The sequence below is a fragment of the Oncorhynchus mykiss genome, chromosome 8 (assembly GCF_057628025.1).
Source record: "Oncorhynchus mykiss isolate SJ-2025 chromosome 8, ASM5762802v1, whole genome shotgun sequence".
In the NCBI taxonomy this organism is placed as follows: domain Eukaryota; kingdom Metazoa; phylum Chordata; class Actinopteri; order Salmoniformes; family Salmonidae; genus Oncorhynchus; species Oncorhynchus mykiss.
Window position 1 is genome coordinate 19023796 of NC_143029.1, and position 22727 is coordinate 19046522.

The 22727-nt window shown below is 44.7% G+C and overlaps 1 protein-coding gene and 1 long non-coding RNA gene across 3 annotated transcripts in view; both read left to right on the forward strand.

Moving 5' to 3' along the window:
• Positions 1–1297: 1297 nt before the first annotated feature.
• Positions 1298–4055, forward strand: LOC110529525 (uncharacterized). Its single transcript, XR_002474401.3, has 4 exons — positions 1298–2944; positions 3047–3141; positions 3381–3455; positions 3620–4055. It is a non-coding gene; the product is annotated as an uncharacterized LOC110529525 (long non-coding RNA).
• Positions 4056–9068: 5013 nt separating this feature from the next.
• Positions 9069–22727, forward strand: part of LOC110529197 (DNA polymerase zeta catalytic subunit) — a 115557-nt gene continuing 101898 nt past the window's right edge. For both annotated transcript variants that reach the window (XR_016497633.1, XM_090242736.1), the window contains exon 1: positions 9069–9911. Coding sequence is in view for 1 of the 2 variants with exons in the window: in XM_090242736.1 (XP_090098862.1) it covers positions 9728–9911 (184 nt within the window). In the remaining variant the exon portion in view is untranslated. The remainder of the gene's footprint in view (positions 9912–22727) is intronic.

Here is a 22727-nt window from a genome sequence, read left to right on the forward strand (position 1 = left end):
GGCCTTCCGTCAGACGTCGTTTCGGACAGAGGTCCGCAATTCACGTCTCAATTTTGGAGGGAGTTTTGCCGTTTGATTGGGGCTTCCGTCAGTCTCTCTTCCGGCTTTCACCCCCAGTCTAACGGTCAAGCAGAACGGGCCAATCAGACTATTGGTCGCATCTTACGCAGTCTTTCTTTTCGCAACCCTGCGTCTTGGTCAGAACAGCTCCCCTGGGCAGAATACGCCCACAACTCGCTTCCTTCGTCTGCGACCGGGCTATCTCCTTTTCAGAGTAGCCTCGGGTACCAGCCTCCGTTGTTCTCATCTCAGTTCGCCGAGTCCAGCGTCCCCTCCGCTCAGGCTTTTGTCCAACGTTGCGAGCGCACCTGGAAGAGGGTCAGGTCTGCACTTTGCCGTTATAGGGCGCAGACTGTGAGAGCTGCTAATAAGCGTAGAACTAAGAGCCCTAGGTATTGTCGCGGTCAGAGAGTTTGGCTCTCCACTCAGAACCTTCCCCTTAAGACGGCTTCTCGCAAGTTGACCCCGCGGTTCATTGGTCCATTCCGTATCTCTCAGGTCATTAATCCTGTCGCAGTGCGACTTCTTCTTCCGCGATATCTTCGTCGCGTCCACCCTGTCTTCCATGTCTCCTGTGTTAAGCCCGTTCTTCGCGCCCCCGCTCGTCTTCCCCCCCCCCCCCCCATCCTTGTCGAGGGCGCACCTATCTACAGGGTCCGTAAGATCTTGGACATGCGTCCTCGGGGCCGTGGTCATCAGTACCTAGTTGACTGGGAGGGGTACGGTCCTGAGGAGAGGAGTTGGGTTCCCTCTCGGGACGTGCTGGACCGTGCGCTGATTGATGATTTCCTCCGTGGCCGCCAGGTTTCCTCCTCGAGTGCGCCAGGAGGCGCTCGGTGAGTGGGGGGGTACTGTCATGTTGTCTTGTCTCTGTCCTTTCCCTTCACCCTGTCTCCCTCTGCTGGTCGTGTTAGATTACCTTTTCTCCCCCGCTTTCCCCCAGCTGTCCCTTGTCTCCTCTAACTACCCATTCACCCCGTTCCCCACCTGTTCCCTTTTGTCCCTCTGATTAGGTCCCTATATCTCTCTCTGTTTCTGCTCCTGTCCTTGTCGGATTCTTGTTTGTTTGTTTGTGTCATTCATGCCTGAACCAGACTGTCGTCATGTTTGCTGTAACCTTGTCCTGTCCTGTCGGAATCTGCCGGTCCATCTGAGCCTACCTATGTTTGGTAATTAAAGAAGCTCTGTTTAAGTTGATTCGCTTTTGGGTCCTCATTCACGCACCGTAACAGATTATGCAAGAATGGGCTGCCATCAGTCAGGATGTGGCCCAGAAGTTAATTGACAGCATGCCAGGGCGGATTGCAGAGGCCTTGAAAAAGAAGGGTCAACACTGCAAATATTGACTCTTTGCATCAACTTAATGTAATTCTCAATAAAAGACTTTGAAACTTATGACATGCTTGAAAATTGCCTGTTATATTAAATTAAGTATAATAAATCAGATTGTTTATATGAATAAACACTGTTACTTTATTTGGCCCTTTACTGTTACTTTAATTGGCATTTGTCTTAATTTGACTTCTTGAGATGGAAAAACTTGTTTTTTTTATCTAGTGTGTTATGAACGTGTTCTCTTTATGACAGAATATAAACATTTTTGCATGGAACGACCCAGCTATATAACATTTGCTGGTAAGTTGGTGAGGTTTTTGTTTATGTTGTTGTATATATTACTGTCTGAGATTTAGCCTGGACGATCCACATTCTATAATTCACATAGGCTGTGTTTACACATGCAGCCTAATTCTGATCTTCTGCCCAATTATTGGCAAAGAGCCGATCTGATTGTTCAAAAGCCCAATTAGTGGAGAAAGATAAGAATTGGGCTGCTTGTGTAAACACAGCTGAAGTAATGACTTTGATTTGGAGCCCATCCAAGACAGGATGTTAAAATCATGTCTTCTCACATAACTCGACAGGCCCAGATCCAGTGCACAGCAGGTGTCAGAGACGGTACATATGTCAGCAGCCCGTAAATCAAACGTGTCTCCTCTATAATCATCATTATAACCATTTTCCCCCTATGGAACCTCAGCAGGACCCTCACCAGTGCCCACTGTCCTTGTACACTAAACATTCCTACGCTGGTCTAACATCAGATTGTATTATTAGCCTATATTTTAGCGTTGTTATAGTCAACTTGCAAATGTTTCTTCACTTTTTGGTGTTTTGTGGGGCTCCAAACCCTGCTGCTGGGCATTAGAATATAAATTAAACTCTTCTACACATTTCCCTCTCTAGGACTCCCACGGCACAAACAGACTATATGGACAAGAAGCTCTAAAATCCTCCAGTCTAAATCTTCCTTAGTGTGTCGCCCCTCCCAGACAGGTGATGAGGGAGGTCAGTGTGGTGCCCTCCTACCCGGTGACCCCTGGCCAACCAGGTGGGGGAGGAACAGCTACACAGGAACTGAGGAAGACCATCAGTCTATCTGAGGAGTGCAGTAATTATGTATCAATGTCCATCCCTCAGCAAAACCAAGATCATTCATTTTTAGACATTAAAGATGATTGTTCATTAAACAGTGGACTTTCGGTGAATCACCCTAAGAATTCAATATTAGGACTTAAAACCACAAATATGTACAGTAAATATTTGCCTGAGCACAATTAGCTTCCATGTGGTACAATGCTTTGTTTGATCGCAGGAAATGTGTTCATTACATATTCTGTGGACACAGCCAGTGAGTTTTTTACCTTTGTGAAGTTTCTGACAGATCAGCGCTTTAAACCAGCTGTAAGTTTTCTGTTTTATTTTATTCACCCACTCTTTGAAATGTCTATTCAAACATACTTCCTCTCTCTGGCAGACTAACATTTTTGATAGCACGGTTAGAAGAATGGACATCAACAAGTGGTTGGACAGCTTTGTAAAGAATGTAAGTCTAAGCTGTCAGCATTTTTAGGACATCAATTGGACCTGTCCAATTACGAAACTATACATAAAACAACTGAACTGACTAGGAGGTGCCTTGTTGCAGAAGTCAGTGCTGATCATCGTGGTCATCAGTCCCAAGTACAAGGCAGACGTGGAAAGAGATGGAGAGGATGAGCATGGTCTCCACACAAAGTTCAGGTAGACACTGACACGTGCCTGTCCGAATATATTCACTATTATTCTACAATATAGAAAATAGTACAAATAAAGAAAAACCCTTGAATGAGTAGGTGTTCTACTTCTTTGACCAGTAGTGTATACCCTAGTCATCTATACAGTGTGTATAGTTTCTGTATAATATACATTTCATTTACCATGAAGAGAAATCACAACAGAGTTAGGTGTTTTTCTTTGATCATCACCGTTTCTCATGTCAGATCCAGAATGAGTTCATCCGACAGCGCTGCCTTCATTTAAAACTGGTACCGGTATTGTTTCCCACCTCTACGAAGGTGAGTGGATAACCAGATTTCCCATTCACTGGGTTAGGCTATACTGTTGTTATGTTCTCCAGAGTGTAATGCTCATCCCGTCACTGTCTTCCAGAGACATGTTCATACTGTTGTTACGTTCTCCAGAGTGTAATGATTCAGCCTATCCTATTTTTCTCCTACAGAGATATGTTCCTGCCTGGCTTCAGAGCACCAGGATACACCACTGGCCCCAGGATACCCAAGACCTACTTCTCCGTCTGCTATTAGAGGAACGCTACATTGGCCCCCCTCTGGGGAAAGAGCTGACCCTCTCCGTACGACACCTCTGACATCTCTGAGAACTGCTGAAGACACATTATGTTGTGGTGCTTCATAGATTTCAATGTTTATATGGAAATTTAGTAAATGCTTTTTTTTTTTTTTTACTAAACTGAAACGGTGTGGGAGTAGTGGTGTATCTCAGCACTACTCTCAAATAGCCACAAGGTGGCAGTATTTACTTTCTGATGTTTCAAGTCCTAGACTTGCTAAGGTGGTAATGGGTTACTCCTGACATTGTGTGGTCCTAATAATATGTGATCTGAAGATGGATTCTATTAATAAATGAAAGTAATAAGAGCTTGTTGACTGTGAGGTTGTTGATTGGCCATGCTAAACATTTTTACATTGTAGCCTATACTACATAGTTACTACGGTAATACCCAGTACAACGTCAAGGTCTCACATTTTTGTGGGTAATACCAGATAAGTAGAACATGGTGTACAGGTGGATTTAGTGGCCTAAAGGTCAGCATGTATGATATTTGTTTACGATATTTGTGCGTCTGTAACTATCCGTAATAATGGTAGCATCCACATTAATGTGGAAATGTTTAGAAACATGTTCTATTCTCATTTACAATAAAAGTGACTCCAAAATTACACAATACATTATTTGCCATTAATTTATATTGGGAAAAACATAATCTGTACAAAAAGTGGTGTAATTTCTTAACGGTTCACCCGATATGGATGACAATACCCTCAAATTAAAGCTGACAGTCTGCACCTTAACCTCAGTCTTTGTATCATTTAAAATCCAAAGTGCTGGAGTACAGAGCCAAAACAACAAAACATTTGTCACTGTCCCAATAATTGCGGAGGGCACTGTACTATAATTTCTGCTATTCTCAAAAGAAAGCCAGTCATACATTCTATCAGCCTAATGCATTTGTTAACCATGAGAGCTTAGTATAAACTCAGGCTTTTCCTGCACCCATAGCACTTGCACCACACTAGACCGAGCCTTATCTGACCAACCCAAAGCAACCAAAGGGGTTGGGGAAGGGGGAGATGGGATTCTCTCCTGCAGGTGGCTTGGTGTGTGAAACTGAGCCTGTCAACTTATCAGTGACCACATTTACATGTCCACAGTATTCCAGATAGTAGCTCATATCCCACTTAAGGTCTTATTTGGGATAAGCTGTTTACATGCACCTTTGATATCCCGCTCATGAGTATCCCTGTATCCATTAATAAACACAATATTCCTCATTTAAGTTCTATGGGTTAAACGGAATAGAAACTGAAATATTGCACTGAATGTAGGCCTATAACCTCTCACTTGTAGAGTAATATAATATTAACTCCTGCAGAATAATACAACAAATGTTCATTTTGTTTCAGGATCAGGAGTGGAGAAACATTATTTATTTATATCAGCATCTCTTCAGAAGCTGGACGTGGAGGTCCTGGGCTGGTGTGGTTGCACGTGGTCTGCGGTTGTGAGGCCGGTTGGACATACTGCCAAATTCTCTCTAAAACAACGTTGGAGGCAGCTTGTGGTAGAGATATTAACATTCAATTCTCTGGCAACAGCTCTGCAGGACATTCCAGCAGTTAGCATGACAATTCCTACTTTTAGAAGTGATTTGTTTGACAATCAGATGAAAACATCATCACACAACACCCATTATATGTGAAACTGAGCCTGCGCGGACTGCAAAAACAACAGTAAACGGCATAAGATGTTTTCATGCCACAGTATCCCGTCTTAGATCAGCATACCCCATGCATCATATCCGGGGATCTCATAACCAGGCTACAAGCTTTTTCGGGTTATTGTTAACGGGATATGATGTTTATATGCGTCAACTCAAAAACAGAATACTTGAGTATCCCGAATAATAACGGGATATTAGTGTGCATGTAAACTAGGTCAGTGAGGTGACTGCTTGATTAACAAGCGCAAACTGGTCTGTGCCTCCAGATAACAAGACGAAATTCTCCAACCATCAACAAGGAGAAAAGTCCCTTCAGAAAACTATTGCTTTCATTCCTACAAAGCTGTGTGTGAACTGGTGTATGTGAATACTTACCTGAACATCTCTAGTGTAGTGCGTTCTGGGCTATCCCAGATTGTGATGCATAGACATACCTTTCAGCAGAAGACTGCTTTTAAACGGACTCACCTCGTTTTCACCTGCACTGATTGGTTTCCAGAGAAAGGGCTGAAGCCCACTCAAGGTCAGAGCACACTCCGTGTGACAGATGCTCCCACTCCATCCAGATGAAATGTTAATGAAATATTCTTCATCATCAGGGAGCCATTGAGTGTGACTGTGTCCCCAGTGTGAGCCGGGGTTTATGGGCCTTTCAGTTTATTATGGAAATCTAGATGGAATTATATTAAAGGGCAACTCCACCACTTTCAAACTAATTGTCATTATCTCCAGCACAACGCCAGTGTCAACATATGTGAAATCAGCACATTTCTACATTTGAAGAAAAAAATATGAAGTTATAGTTATAGTTATAGTTCTACCTACTAACATCATCAAAAGTGAAAACATTTTTAAAAACAATGATTTTCATACACTATGAGATTCAGGGTAACATGTGGAGCAAGAAAATACCCTCCCTTGGATAGAAACTCATTGCAGGTTTTGAAAACCACAGTGTTCTCGCTTTTAATCCTACCCTGGGATGTCACAGAGACATTTCTTCTCATATTTTTAACCACGGATCATAGAAACACGCTGTTTTCAAATATGTAGACACTGGTTTGGTGCTGGAGAGAATGAATATGAGGTTGAAAAATTGTGGCATTGCCCTTTAACCAATGTGAAGTTTAAAAAATATGTCAGGAAAGTAGAAAGAAAGTACCAAAAATATGACTGTAATTATAAAAAGGCCTTATTCTTTAAGCAGTCGTGGCAAATAGTGTTGTGTGCCACAATATTGTGTGGACTGACTGAAACGTCTTGAGGAGTGTAGAACCATGTTATGATCTGTTTGTAGTCTTCCATATGGACTTATGGTAAGTACATCATTTAGGGGGACAGTAACACAATTGCATAAATTTGGATGTAGGACGAAATTTGACACATTTATCAAAATATGGTCATGTACGGTATGGTCAAGGAACTTCTAGAAGTGCTCAAAGTACACCACTGGAAGTGTGTGAGAGCCAATTACAAGGCAAACTTTACAGTAATCCAGTCTTGCAAAAAGGTCTCGCCCATAGAGAATGATAGAGGCCTCTAGTGGCCAAAAGGCCACTTTAGCCATAGACATTAAAACCAGTAGATAGCGCTGACGTCATCCATATATTCCTATGGAAGACTCTGGATGGAGCATGAAGCCAGAGGTATTTTAATTTGAAGCACGCCATATTGCTGAATGAGGCTGAATTGCACCAAATAATCGCTAAGGATCATGGTGAAAGTGTCCGTAACTAGCTAAGGATCATAGCCGATATAGTCGTTTTCATTCTGCCTGAGTAATGGCGTGTATACATGCTAGTCGGAACTAGGAAACTCAAAAATGTCCAACTTGCTGATTTGTTGAACACATAACTACAACCAGTTAGCAAATTGAACATTTCTGAGTTTCCTAATTCGGACTAGCACCTGAAAGCAGCAAGAGTCAACCCTAGATGACGTCGGTGTCAATACCGACATCCCCATAGATATTGGCCAGCCCCTCCAGCTCCACTTGACAGCCTTGTCGACTCCATGCTCTCATCTGGATAGCACAACCGCTAAGGTGCACATGCAAACAGTGTGCATGAGGGCGCACACTGGTGGAAAAAGTACCCAATTGTAATAGTTGAGTAAAAGTAAAAATACCTTAATAGAATGTGAAAGTCACCCAGTAAAATACTACTTGAATAAAAGTCTAAACGTTTGGTTTTTAAATATACTTAAGTATCAAAAGTAAAAGTATAAATCATTTCTAATTCCTTATATAAAGCAAACCAGGCGGCATCATTTTCTTTTTTTCTGGGTAGCCAAGAGAATGCTCCAACACTCAGACATAATTTACAAACAAAGCATGTGTTTAGTGAGTCTGCCAGATCAGAGTCAGTAGGGATGACCAGGGATGATCTCTTGATAAGTGTGTGAATTAGGAAATTCTCCTGTCCTGCTAAGCATTCTAAATGTAACGAGTACTTTTGAGTGTCAGGGAAAATGTATGGAGTAAAAAGTACATAACTTTCTTTAGGAATGAGGTGAAGTAAAAGTAAAAGTTGTCAAAAATATAAATAGTAAAGTACAGATACCCCAAAAAACTACTTAAGTAGTACTTTCAAGTATTTTTACTTAAGTACTTTACACCACTGAGGGCGCGAGCTTCCTCGTAGCCTGCCGGCTTGTGATTGTTCTGTGTCAGCACGTGGTCCTGTTTGACGACAAATGCAGTACTCAGAATGGATCACTATTTAATTAAATAACCTCGATTTGTAGCAAACTTGAAAATAATTCACTGTGGGGATCAAACTAGATCATAATAAACAAATTGTGTTTGGCCGTTCTGGCGATGGTAATTTACCTAGGCTTTCTAGGGCAGACCAGGGCTTTTGGCATCGCTATGGTTGCTACGCAGTAGCCGATCAGCAGAGCTTGTGACTTCACCCTCCAGACCGGACACTTGGGGCCTGGTATTAGTATGGGCCACACCATTGAGGGCTTCCACCATTTTAATGTAGTCAAATGGGTGGGACTTCCAACTTCATTGGCTGATCCCTCCTGGTGACCTTGTTGGAGTCATGTCCAATTGGGTCAACAGGAGCGATCATCCAATCGTGAAGAAGAAAATGTACTACTTTAAAATGGAGATTGCCTAAATGGCGATGCCTAGGCTGTCATAGATGCTATAATGGTATAGATACAAATATGAGTCCTCAATCTATCTCTATGTTCTAGCCAGTCTGGCAGAACGCAAACATCCTCCTGGATTCGGCAACTTGAGCCTGCGGGTGGTGTTTTTTTTTTTTTCAATATGTGCAAGTTATTTTCTGTAAATGTTTAATTGCGAAAGTGGTTTCAGTCGAAATCAGGCGATATCAAGTACATTTTGTAATCGTGTATCATTAAAATGCGCAATTTCTATGTTTAGTTTATCTTTTAGATCAGTGGAGCAGTATAATTATTGCAGGGTGTTAACAGTTAATATTCACAAAATGTCCCCAAAAAAGTTGACGCTTTAATATAATATTTTTTAGGAATAATAGGATTTGGCCTGTCATACCCATGTCCCGCCCAAAGATTTTTCAACCAATTAAAAAGCTCACTTTCACATGCTCGCTTGTAAATGGACCAATGGAAAACGCGGTGGTTCTACGAACACAATTTGGGACTGGATCTTGACTCCTCTGACTGGCCGGTGTTGTTGGAAATGCGGCAGTAGCTATCAGTAGATGCAAACACTAGGGGAGGACTGGCGTTGGTTGGGTTTAGTGAAGAGTGTTGTGATCATATTACAGAGAAGAGTAAACCTTGTCCGCTGTGCCACATTGGAAGCCACTAACTGCCACATAGAATTGTATTTGCAAGCAAAGCTAAATACTTGCCCTAACATCTGCCTCAGCAGGAGAGTAACTCAACGATTCCCAGTTTTTCAGAATGGATATGCCGTAGCACCTGGACTCCGCGAGTGGGAACAAAGTGGTTTATGTTTAGCTGGCGAGCTAGTTTGTTAGATAGCTATGGCACGTCTCATGGATAGCGGCTACTAGTTTCAGCATTTTAAATTCTGAGACGAGTGTAGTAACTATGTCAATAGTAACTGATTCACGGGGCACCTCCATTAGCTACAGCGTGGTCTCAAAAGCTGCAACTCGGATTACTCACCATAGTTCTTAGCTTGCAAGCTAGCTGGAAAATGGGGCAGCTCCGTCTCGATAAAAACTCTTTGGTTTATTGCTATGTGTAACTAAAAAGGATTGTTTGGATCATTCGTCGGTTGTTACATTGTGCCAAACAGTTTATTCTCCTCCTGGTTCTAGATGATGCCACAGTGTGTGCCCCATGCGCGCTCCGCATAGTTCATTGGATCTAGCACAGCAGTCAGTCATGTTTGCGGTCCGTATCGTCACCGCTGACTACTACCTTACAAGTCCTCTCAAAGATTTGGACGTCATTTATAACGAATTCAGAGAAAGTGACGTGAAGAAAGTACCAGTGGTTCGGATTTTCGGGGCAACTCCAATAGGTATGTTCATATGGTTTTTAATCAACGACTGGTCATTTGCAGCATGGTACAGTACCGCCACGCGGTGCACGGATGTAACACATTTGCAACATCACAAAATCAACCCTATTCAAACATATGAAATTAGTTGTAATAAGGAGACGGACGCTGCCACATGAAAGATGTTTAGTGAGGTGACACATCGTAATAAACCATGCACCACCCGCAGCTGTTTGCAGCATGCGCGCGATACATGGTTGCTTTGTTTTCTATCTCGAGCTCCACAGGGCGGTGGACAGACCTACATCAGCATTCGGCACATAACCCACTTTACTATACCGTTAATAAAATATATTATGCAGTATATTATGCAGTCTCTTTTCTGTTCCCAACAACCTGTGGAGTGGTGCCACAGCAACGTTGGAATCACAGCATGACAAAGTTGCCACAATGGAGGTGTGACTGATTTAACTGGCTGCAGTAGTCATGTCTAGATGGGATACAGCTTTTGGCAAGTTGACTTCAAAAGTAGATTTTTTTTGTTGTATTTTAGCTAAACCTTTTCCTAACCTTAAACTAATTATCTTAACCTGCTGCATAAATTCTAAACCTGCGACGAAAAGTCTATTTTGCCAAGCTGCATTCCTTCTAGAGAAAATAGTGCAGTTTTTAAGAGCTTGCTGCAAATCTACACATTTTCCACGGGGTGGAATTTATACATGATATCTGAGTGAGGGCGACTAAGAAAATCAATGGATGCAACAGGGATCAATCAAATGTAAATCTGGGAGGTTGTTTTTGTCAGGTGAATGCCTTAATACAGTAATTCAACCATGGTTGCTTCATGTTTAGGTAGCAGGCTGCTAGACTAATTTACCAATCTAAAGAATGTTAGCTGACATGGGCTAATTAATTGACTGTCAGTGACTGACATAAGAAAGAAACGGTCTTTGGAAATTGACCTGCAGCCCTACAAAAAGGGGGCCCTGGGCCGCATGCCCATCCCTGTTCTAGACAAATCCACTGGCTGCAGCACTTACTGTGGTTGATTTCAAGCCGACTATGGAGGACGGGCATGCCACCTGCTTTGCTTTCTAGTATTGGTTGTGTATCGTAATCGCAGACCACACAAGGAAATATTTTCAGTAATAATTCCCTTCATTCACTGCACAGCAGCATAACCTACTCTGTTTTTGGTCCTTCCTTTTGTATTTACTGTAGGCTGTGTGGATATTCACAACAGGCTTTGATGTAGGACTGGCATCTGAGAGAATAAATGGGATTGTGGGTCAAGGTGTCAATCTAATTTGGTCAGCTAGCCCCAGACCTTTGCATGTGGTCACATCTCCATTGTAAAGGCGGCAGCTCTAACCGCTTATCAGGGTAGGGTAGCCTAGTGGTTAGAGCGTTGGACTAGTAACCGGAAGGTTGCAAGTTCAAACCCCCGAGCTGAAAAGGTACAAATCTGTCGTTCTGCCCCTGAACATGCAGTTAACCCACTGTTCCTAGGCCGTCATTGAAAATAAGAATTTGTTCTTAACTGACTTGCCTAGTTAAATAAAGGTAAAATAAAAAATAAAAAAAATAAATTAAACACCTATCACCATCTCTCAGACAATGTCCCAGTCCCCCTCACTAACCAGTTTCCTCACAGCTTTATAGTGTAACAAGTTGCAGTGGTTTTGCCACTGATTCCCTTGTCAGTGATTTATGTTGAGTGTTTCATAATCTGTTGAATAATGTTGTTTTCAACCCTCCAGACTATTAGTCAACATGAGGTCACACGGAGGCAAGCACAGACATCCCTCATTTCACACACCATCTTGTAGCTTTGTATTCGTCTGCAATGTTCTTGAGTCATTGTTACCTCCAGGTGTTGTGAGGCTATGGGTGTTAATACCAATACATCCAGAAACAAATGCCTTGTATGTTTGGAGTTTTGACAGAGTGCATTGTTTTACAGTAACTCCAGCAGCTCCACTCTGTTGATGCTGCTTGTGTGGCAAGTCTAAGTCTGTGTTGGCTCTGTATTTTCCATGTGAAATGGCATCACCATCTGGAATACATTGACTTAAAGCACAACTTCTTTTTATTTTTCCATTTCTAATGTCTGCTGAAAAATCTGGGAAATGGGTCACACAGACACCCATGAAGAGAATCCATTCTGTAGTCCCTTGTATACATGATGAGTCAGGCTTGAATTATAATAAGTTGGCAGTCTCTTTAACATTTCTACCTACACCCATTCTCATTCTGTGGGAGTTGCTGGACTAAAAAGGAAGAATTGGCTAATCAGCTCAGGGTGTCCTCTCCTGACCCACGGAAGCCGGGAGGGAGACACCAGTCTTCCCTCTGTCACTGGACACCACATTTTCTGTTTTCACCTAACCTGGTTACTCTTCATTGGCCAGCCCCTGAGGCCCTGCCCTGTTACAGCCGTGGTGTTCTAGTGGTGTGGTGTTCTAGTGGTGTGCTCCTCTATCGGTCTAGCTGCCTGCCTACATCCACGAGGGACCAATATCTCTATGATGGAATGCTAGAGAGATAGATGTTGTTCTTTCATGGTTTCAGTTGTTTTTCCCAATGCACACCATCTTTGCTTATTCAGGCCAAATGATAGTGGTTGTGCACAATGTGCAGTGGTAATCAGTAATTCATTGCATATGTAATAGGCCAGCAGCAGCCAGCTTGATTGTGAATGAGCAGCAGTGGCAGACTTGATTGAAGTATCCATGCATGGTAAATACTGAGTGTCTCCCACACTGCTGGGAGTTGCAGTCTTTGAGCTCTGACAGCATTGATCCTGCTTGATGTCTAGAAAGACTAGATTCAGCAGGCATTCCTCACTGCCTGGGAGAGGCAGGAAGCCAGGCAGGCACTCTGTTTTTGTTTTTCTCTGCTGAATATGTGCATGCACACGTTGGGGTGTGTGCTGGGGAGACCTGCATGAAAAATTCACCTGAATGAGAGGTCAAGCAGCGAACCGCAGAGTGGGATAAAACAGAGGACCTCTCTCCAACCCTCTACCCCCCTGCCCTTCCTTCCTCCCCCTTTCCTCTCATGGGGGAAACTCTAATGCCGTCTAAAGGAATTCCTCCCGGATCCATTAAGAGGATAATGGGGGATTCGAAGACTTGGCAGTTCATTAGTCAGAAAGTCATTGTCTCCTGAATGGTTTACCTCCCTATTCTGTTTATTGGATTATTTAGCATTCTGAAGCTGTAGCCCAGTAGGTTTATGATTCTTATTAGACCACTTTGACGATGATACGACTAGCTACTTATTTCTCATGTTTTGTAGGCTAATGGTTCTTTTGTGGGCTTAGTCCCTTTACCCTCACTTGAATCCATTCCCTTCATCTCGTTTTGATGACAAAAATAGCTGCCAGAGAGCAGCAGAGCCAGAGAGCAGCATGAACCCTGGCCCCTGATAATCCTGAGGCGTGTGATGTTAAGAAACTGAGGCTCTGGATCTTTAAAGTGTGGCCCCAGCCCAGTGAAGACACACACGCATGTCCAGGTTTCATTAACCATTAATAAAGGCCTGTCGTTCATTTTTTTGTCATCCATGCCTTCTCTTTGGTCCTTCCCTCCATAGTACGTCAAGATGGTCCAATCAGTGGCCCTTTACCTTTGATCTATAGGAGACATTAATGGCACCTCGCTGTGTTTCTTTATGTGGGCGTAAAGAAGCGCCTCCGTGCTGTGCCTCTGTCATAGGGGCCTCACATCAACCCAGGAATTCCACTAGTGCTAGATCCGGGTTCAAAGGGTTCAGCGGGCACAGTGATGGACTGTCTGCTGCATTGAGAGCTTAGCGAACAAATATCCCTCATCCTTGTAACAGGGATCAATCAAATGTAAATCTGGGAGGTTGTTTTTGTCAGGCGACTGCCTTAATACCACAGGTGGCCTCTGGAGGATTACTTTGTATTAAAGCTGAATGGGCCCCACCCCTTTCTCTGAGTGGTGATGATGACCTACTGCTGTTGCTTCTAGCCTGGTTACTGGAGAGGTAGGTCTATGTCACAGTCAGCTTGCAGCCTATACTGTAGCCTTTAACTCATAGCTGAGTTAGACATGAATTAGACATATAGCCTGCAACATGAAGCTGAATGGAGTTCCTTTAGTCTGGCCTGCGGCTGAACTGTTATACATTTGGTCTGTACTGTAGCCAAGGCTATGTGCCTTTTTTTTATAGGTTAACCCATAGTGGCGTTATAGGCTACTCTTTAGCTTTAAACCTGCGGCTGAACTCTTAGGCCTTTCTTTAGTCTGGCCTGCGGCTGAACTGTGTGAGGTGTGTCTTTGTCCTGTCTAATGGGAGGTTTTTCTGAGCCCTCTCTGGTGCTGTCACTGGCTCCCCCTCCCCTCTCTTTCTCTCTCCTGAGGTTTCTCTGTACAGTACACAGATGCCCTTGCTGCAGCACCGGGGCCTGGGTGATTGATGGCTTTAATAGCTCCCTCTGGTTCTACGGTGGCTATTTAAATGCGTCGCCTCACCCGCCTCCGAGGGTAGGAATGTGCTGCAGCAGCACTAGTCATTGTCCCGTCCATCATTTTCTGTCGCCCAGGTTGAGTTAGGTGACACCCTAGTCTTTTTACTGTAGTGCTGTACCCACCAAGCCCTTCAGACTTTTCCTCAGATGTCTTTTCTCCCAACTGAGACCTATCACAGCCTCACTGCGTAGCCCATATCTCATATTTAACCTTTACAGTCAGTTGCCCAACGGATTACAGGGGGAATTACAGTCATATAACACAGCCAGGTGATGTATTTAGCATGGTTCCAGGCTGAATGTTGTGGATCTGGTAAAAGAAGAAGAGTGAGATGGAACCTTGGTGTGCTGGCCACGTGTATTTTCTTTAGCAGCTAACAATAAAAGCAGCAGAATTGCAGGCCGTATAACTGTGTGACGGATGGCAGATTCATTAACACGGGGGAATAGAATGTGACAGTCAGCCACTACCTGGTCTGCTCTCTGGGCTGCTCGCCTCAAGGTGGGCTGGGTTGGACTAAACCTTATGACTTTGCTGCAGACAGGTGTGTGTGTGTGTGTGTGTGTGTGTGTAGGACTATTATTTGCTGTCTAGTTGATTTGCGTTGCATTGCCCATTTCAAGGTCACGCCACCAGAGGGAGGCCCTATGATCTCTGGCCCCCATGGCTGGGGAAGCTGTGTCCCAAATGGCACCCTATTCCCTTTTATAGTGCACTACTTTTTGACCAGGGAACCTATATAGAGAATAGGGTGCCATTTGGTGGGTATAAACAAGCCACCTCTTCTCTCTGGTACTGGCACTAGGCTTGGGGCTGGCACTAGGCTTGGGGCTGGCACTAGGCTTGGGGCTGGCACTAGGCTGGCACTAGGCTTGGTGCTGGCACTAGGCTGGCACTAGGCTTGGGGCTGGCACTAGGCTTGGGGCTGGCACTAGGCTTGGTGCTGGCACTAGGCTTGGTACTGGCACTAGGCTTGGTACTGGCACTAGGCTTGGTACTGGCACTAGGCTTGGTACTGGCACTAGGCTTGGTACTGGCACTAGGCTTGGTACTGGCACTAGGCTTGGTACTGGCACTAGGCTTGGTACTGCACTAGGCTTGGTGCTGGCACTAGGCTTGGTGCTGGCACTAGGCTTGGTACTGGCACTAGGCTTGGTACTGCACTAGGCTTGGTGCTGGCACTAGGCTTGGTGCTGGCACTAGGCTTGGTACTGGCACTAGACTGGGTACTGGCACTAGACTGGGTACTGGCACTAGACTGGGTACTGGCACTAGACTGGGTACTGGCACTAGACTGGGTACTGGCACTGGGCTGGCACTAGGCTTGGGGCTGGCACTAGGCTTGGGGCTGGCACTAGGCTTGGGGCTGGCACTAGGCTTGGGGCTGGCACTAGGCTTGGTACTGGCACTAGGCTTGGTACTGGCACTAGACTGGTACTGGCACTAGGCTTGGTACTGGCACTAGACTGGTACTGGCACTAGGCTGGTGCAACACACTTGCACGATGGGCATCCACTTCACAAAATTCATTACCAAAATATCTGGAGATGGACCATCTATTACATTTACTTTGAGTTCCAGTCTTAATGGCCTTGCTAGGTTTATCCGTTCAGTTAAAAGCAGCAGCCACACCATGCCTTGATGATTCACCCGGTCAGCTCTCATCTGTGTTAGTCGCCCACCTTCTGAGAGACCACCGCTGGATGGCCAATTGTCTGAGTTAGCAGCTCTTTCCGGCACCGTTTGATTTGGCTGGGTCTAATCAATAGGAGCGCTGCTGTGTTAATAACACACAGACAGGGTGGAGGTGGCCAGCCGGCTTTACTGCTTGCTGATGGTCAATATGTCTGCTGTCTGCTGACTGCAAATCACACTGACTGACTGGGCCCAGACAGACCTCCAGGCTGAGGGGAGTTTGAGGTAACAGACTGACTGACATACGGGCTATACTTGCAGTCTGAGGGGAAGTAACCATAGAAATAGAATTATCTATAATTCAATCTAATTCTATGGAGGAAACAGACAGCCAAGCCTCCGTCTCTACTATCAGTAATCCAGCACATGGTATATAGCTGCCATGGGACTTTTAAACGCCTGCCCCAACCACATTTAAAGGAAGTACTAGGGCATGTGGGGATATTAGTGGGCTGTTGTTGTCAGCCAGGCCTATAGCAGTATCCTGTCACTGCTGCCTGCCAGTGAGGTCATGCAATTAGGCTAGTTCTTGAGTGAAGCTGGACTGGACTCGCGTTGGTCGCCAGTGACCGGCCAGGAAATGCTTCCTTTTTGATGTACTGTATGAAAGAACGCCTGTGTTCTTCTCGTTTGATGTGGAGTGCTCAGTAGTGGAAGTGCTGCCCGCCTGCCAACGGTTGTGTTGGCATGGTAGCCTAAGTGGATTTATGTTCTTTGAATGGAGGGAGTCCCTAAAAAAAACAGGCATAAACTGTGTTGTCCCACTCTGGCCCAGGGAGCCTAGTGTTGGCACATAGATTTGGGTTGCTGCTGAGGGTTCCAACCTTTTGCCCTCTCCTCCTGGCTCTTTGTCCCTACAGTAGATAACTGGTGTGAGAGGCCCTGCCAAGTCAGGCTGTGTTAGGACTTTCTAGCTTTCTGTTCCTATGGCCATCTCTCACTGTTTTTACAACTTATTTAAAAGAATGAAGGAATTTGTCAGAGAGAGCCAGAACTGGGAACAAATGAATGTTTTGAACCTGTTAGGCACATAATTTCTTAACATCTGGATGTTAAAAAAGCAGACGGAGGTATCTGTTAATGGGTAATCTCTCATGGACAGATGAAACTGCAAGAATCTGTCAAGGCTCATGTAGAGTTATGTGATTACGAGCAGTTCGAGAGGTGTGTTCAGTTAGCTTGAATGTTTGCTTCATTGCAGAACAGTTTGTACTCAACAACACGTTTCCCCAAAATGTTATTGTACGTTCTTGAACAGACTTTGAGGTATGTTTGGTGGGTGTGGCTTGAAGCAATGAGTGACGTGTATTTTTTTATTTTTTTTACCACTTTTCTCCACAATTTCGTGGTATCCAATTGTTGTAGTAGCTACTATCTTGTCTCATCGCTACAACTCCCGTACGGGCTCGGAAGAGACGAAGGTTGAAAGTCATGCGTCCTCCGATACACAACCCAACCTAGCCGCACTGCTTCTTAACACAGCGCGCATCCAACCCGGAAGCACTGTGCACCTGGCAACCTTGGTTAGCGCGCACTGCGCCCGGCCCGCCACAGGAGTCGCTGGTGCGCGATGAGACAAGGACATCCCTAACGACCAAGCCCTCCTTAACCCGGACGACGCTAGGCCAATTGTGCGTCGCCCCATGGACCTCCCAGTCGCGGCCGGTTACAACAGAGCCTGGGCGCGAACCCAGGGACTCTGATGGCACAGCTGGCGCTGCAGTACAGCGCCCTTAACCACTGCCCCCCGAGTGATGTATTTAAAGGGCAGTGGCCATGCTGACAGCGTTCCCCAACTCACAACCCAACCCCGCCCCGTTTTTTAACTGGCCGTTCAGTACAGTACGTTTTCCGTTCAATTGGAACGTTCCAGAACGTAAAAACGTACTGAACGCAGCCCTGGTCTGGGTTTTTGTCATTGATTTTTTTTTGGGGACGAATCAGGATTGGGCGAAGGAGGTGCTTAATAAACTGAGGTGATTTTCAAGTCATGTGTGGATCATGAACTGTTTCCACTAGATTCCACAACAACAAAGTCAAAATTGGCTATATTGTAAAAATGCATAACTTCCTTTTAGAGCATGATAAACATGGGTGAAATTAGCGGAAGGGAGGGTTTTGGCCAAGAGTTTCTGTTTGCAAGGGAGGCCACTTCGCTTCCTTCCTTTGCAAAGGTCATCAAAATTTGATAACTGCATTCCCCCTTAGAAGTAAAACAGTGAGAATTTTACTTCTGGGGAAAGAAGAGTAGGCCTACAGTTCTGTTTTTAAGCTCGAACTATGACAGGAAAGCCCTGGGTTTTGAACACTCCGTTCTACACTCCCCCTTGTAAGAACCTGCGTCTGTCTGCTTCTGAAGACCAAACGGAATGTTTTGATGCATTTATTCCACAGTTCCACTGTGCACAGTGTGTATGAAAGCAGGCTTATTCAAAGAGGGGGAATTCTAGCTGGCTCTAAAAATAGCCCAGCTTGTTTTTTAAATGCAGCCAAGCTTGCTGCTGTTGTGTCAGTGCTGGAGGAGAACAGTGAGGGGTCCTACTTAAAACACAGACTCTGGGGTCGACCAGAACATACTGGTCTTCTGCTGCCTGTCCCATTTTGGAAGCATCTGGGTTTTTTTCTTGAAGGGAAATGTCTTAAGCAGTTCCCCATTTCCCCTTTGTTGTGTTAGCTACTTTATTTTCCCTCACAGCAATACTTCAGCTGCAATTTGGCTTGTCTTTGCTCTGTGTGTGTTTTGAGAGGGGGAGACTGAACGTGTCTCTCACTCGTCTAATGCACCAATCGTGCCTCCCCTAAGCCGTGTGATGTATGGCTGGGAGGGAGACATGCCATGAATATCACATTTCGACGGGCAGACCTGTTAAGGGAACATCTCCTTTTGTCTTGATCAGGCCGTTTGGACGCAGTCACTGCTTTCCTGGAGTATTAAACAACCGAGGTTGTGGAAACCAGAACTCTTAGGTTCTGCCTGCCGGGCTCCATCCAGAGTCCTCCGATTGGATTTCCATGGCTGCTGTCGACTGTTTGAGTACTCGCATCATTTTCTTCTGAGTACTCAAAGGGGGGAAAAAAATATTTTTTTGAACAAGGCTGGAAAAAATATGTGCACATTTATCTATAGGACAATGCACAACAATACCTCATTTATCATAACCATTACAGATAACAAATCATAATGCCCCATATACATATACACTACCGTTCAAAAGTTTGGGGTCACTTAGAAATGTCCTTGTTTTTGAAAGAAAAGCTTTTGTCCCTTTAAAATAACATCAAATTGATCAGAAATACAGTGTAGGGGTTGTTAATGTTGTAAATTACTATTGTAGCTGGAAACGGCAGATTTTTAAATAAAATGAGAGAAATAAAATAAAATGATATATCATCTCATTTTATTTTATTTTTAGTGGAATCTCTACATAGGCGCACAGAGGCCCATTATCAGCAACCATCACTCCTGTGTTCCAATGGCACGTTGTGTTAGCCTTTAAAATGATACACTTGGATTAGCTAACTGATCATTAGAAAACCCTTTTGAAATTATGTTAGCACAGCTGAAAACTGTTGTCCTGATTTAAAGAAGCAATAAAACTGGCCATTAGACCAGTTTAGTATCTGAAGCATCAGCATTTGTGAATTCGATTACAGGCTCAAAATGTCCAGAAACAAACTTTCTTCAGAAACTCATCAATCTATTCTTGTTCTGAGAAATTAAGGCAATTCCATGTGAGAAATTGCCAAGAAACGGAAGATCTCGTACAACGCTGTGTACTACTCCCTTCAGCTCAAACTGTTCTCGAAGAGTGATCATTTGAAACGGGGCTCAATTTGGTGAGTTGAAAGACAATCTTTCAGGATTACAAACCAAAATCTCTTTTTTTTTCTTTTTCTTTTTTTTACCCCCTTTTTCTCTCCAATTTCGTGGTATCCAATTGTTAGTAGCTACTATCTTGTCTCATCGCTACAACTCCCGTACGGACTCGGGAGAGACGAAGGTTGAAAGTCATGCGTCCTCCGATACACAACCCAACCTAGCCGCACTGCTTCTTAACACAGCGCGCATCCAACCCGGAAGCCAGCCGCACCAATGTGCCGGAGGAAACACTGTGTACCTGGCAACCTTGGTTAGCACGCACTGCGCCCGGCCCGCCACAGGAGTCGCTGGTGCGCGATGAGACAAGGACATCCCTACCGACCAAGCCCTCCCTAACCCGGATGACGCTAGGCCAATTGTGCGTCGCCCCATGGACCTCCCGGTCGCGGCCGGTTACGACAGAGCCTGGGCGCGAACCCAGAGTCTCTCATGGCACAGAATCTGTCTTTTTGGTATGTAGATGTTTAACTTAGTTTATTTAGCCTTTTCTTTGGAATTTTCAAAATGAAAGAACAATTCCACATTGAACTTTGCGTGGGGATGAATTACGGCCACTGCATCTGTTTGGGGAGAAGGCCTATGCCTAATGATTCTGATGAAAATATTATATTTTTCTAAATCACACTTGGTCTAGCTAGCACTTTACGCTGGAGACACAACAGCATGATTTTATTCCGTCTCTCTTTCATTGTAAAGGTGGACTCTGCCAATGACGTTGCCACGAGCAGCACCACAGATATTGTGATGAGCGAGATACAAGACTTCACTGTCACACAGTATCTGCACATGTGCATGGGTTCGCTTCACTTTGTTACAGCAACGGGTCCTAAACAGTGGAAAAGTTTAGCCTCGCGGTTTAATGCTCTTAGTTGTTGAGGAAATTGACCCACTGCTGTTTAGTTTGCACATCTACATCATCTCGCTGAGTCTACCTTTTAATATGACACGGTAATATATTCATAATACACTGCTCAAAAAAAGAAAGGGAACACTAAAGTAACACATCCTAGATCTGAATGAATTAAATATTCTTCTTAAATACTTTTTTCTTTACATAGTTGAATGTGCTGACAACAAAATCACGCAAATTATCAATGGAAATCAAATTTATCAACCCATGGAGGTCTGGAATTGGAGTCACACTCAAAATTAAAGTGGAAAACCACACTACAGGCTGATCCAATTTTGATGTAATGTCCTTAAAACAAGTCAAAATGAGGCTCAGTAGTGTGTGTGGCCTCCACGTGCCTGTATGACCTCCCTACAACGCCTGGGCATGCTCCTGATGAGGTGGCGGATGGTCTCCTGAGGGATCTCCTCCCAGACCTGGACTAAAGCATCCGCCAACTCCTGGACAGTCTGTGGTGCAACGTGGCGTTGGTGGATGGAGCGAGACATGATTTCCCAGATGTGCTCAATTGGATTCAGGTCTGGGGAACGGGCGGGCCAGTCCATAGCATCAATGCCTTCCTCTTGCAGGAACTGCTGACACACTCCAGCCACATGAGGTCTAGCATGGTCTTGCATTAGGAGGAACCCAGGGCCAACCGTACCAGCATATGGTCTCACAAGGGGTCTGAGGATCTCATCTCAGTACCTAATGGCAGTCAGGCTACCTCTGGCGAGCACATGGAGGGCTGTGCGGCCCCCCCCCAAAGAAATGCCACCCCACACCATGACTGACCCACCGCCAAACCAGTCATGGAGGATGTTGCAGGCAGCAGAACGTTCTCCACGGCGTCTCCAGACTCTGTCACGTCTGTCACATGCTCAGTGTGAACCTGCTTTCATCTGTGAAGAGCACAGGGCACCAGTGGCGAATTTGCCAATCTTGGTGTTCTCTGGCAAATTCCAAACGTCCTGCACGGTGTTGGGCTGTAAGCGCAACCCCCACCTGTGGACGTTGGGCCCTCATACCACCCTCATGGAGTCTGTTTCTGACCGTTTGAGCAGACACATGCACATTTGTGGCCTGCTGGAGGTCATTTTGCAGGGCTCTGGCAGTGCTCCTCCTTGCACAAAGGCGGAGGTAGCGGTCCTGCTGCTGGGTTGTTGCCCTCCTACGACCTCCTCCACGTCTCCTGTTGTACTGGCCTGTCTCCTGGTAGTGCCTCCATGCTCTGGACACTACGCTGACAGACACAGCAAACCTTCTTGCCACAGCTCGCATTGATGTGCCATCCTGGATGAGCTGCACTACCTGAGCCACTTGTGTGGGTTGTAGACTCCGTCTCATGCTACCACTAGAGTGAAAACACCGTCAGCATTCAAAAGTGACCAAAACATCAGCCAGGAAGCATAGGAACTGAGAAGTGGTCTGTGGTCCCCACCTGCAGAACCACTCCTTTTATTGGGGGTGTCTTGCTAATTGCCTATAATTTCCACCTGTCTATTCCATTTGCACAACAGCATGTGAAATGTATTGTCAATCAGTGTTGCTTCCTAAGTGGACAGTTTGATTTCACAGAAGTGTGATTGACTTGGAGTTACATTGTGTTTAAGTGTTCCCTTTATTTTTTTGAGCAGTGTATATCATTTCATATTTCATTTCAAATTAAGATTCAGAATCATCCATCTCCCTTTTGTTCTGTGGACTGTTGTCAAACAAGCTTATCTATTTCTCATTTTATTTAGTGTTTCACAGTCACTCCAGTCAAGACTGCTTGGCAATTTCTGAGTAAATTAATATTTACATCTCCAATCCAAACACTAACTGTGACTCTGTCCGTAATTGACTGGATTGGAATATTTGACTGCCTGTTT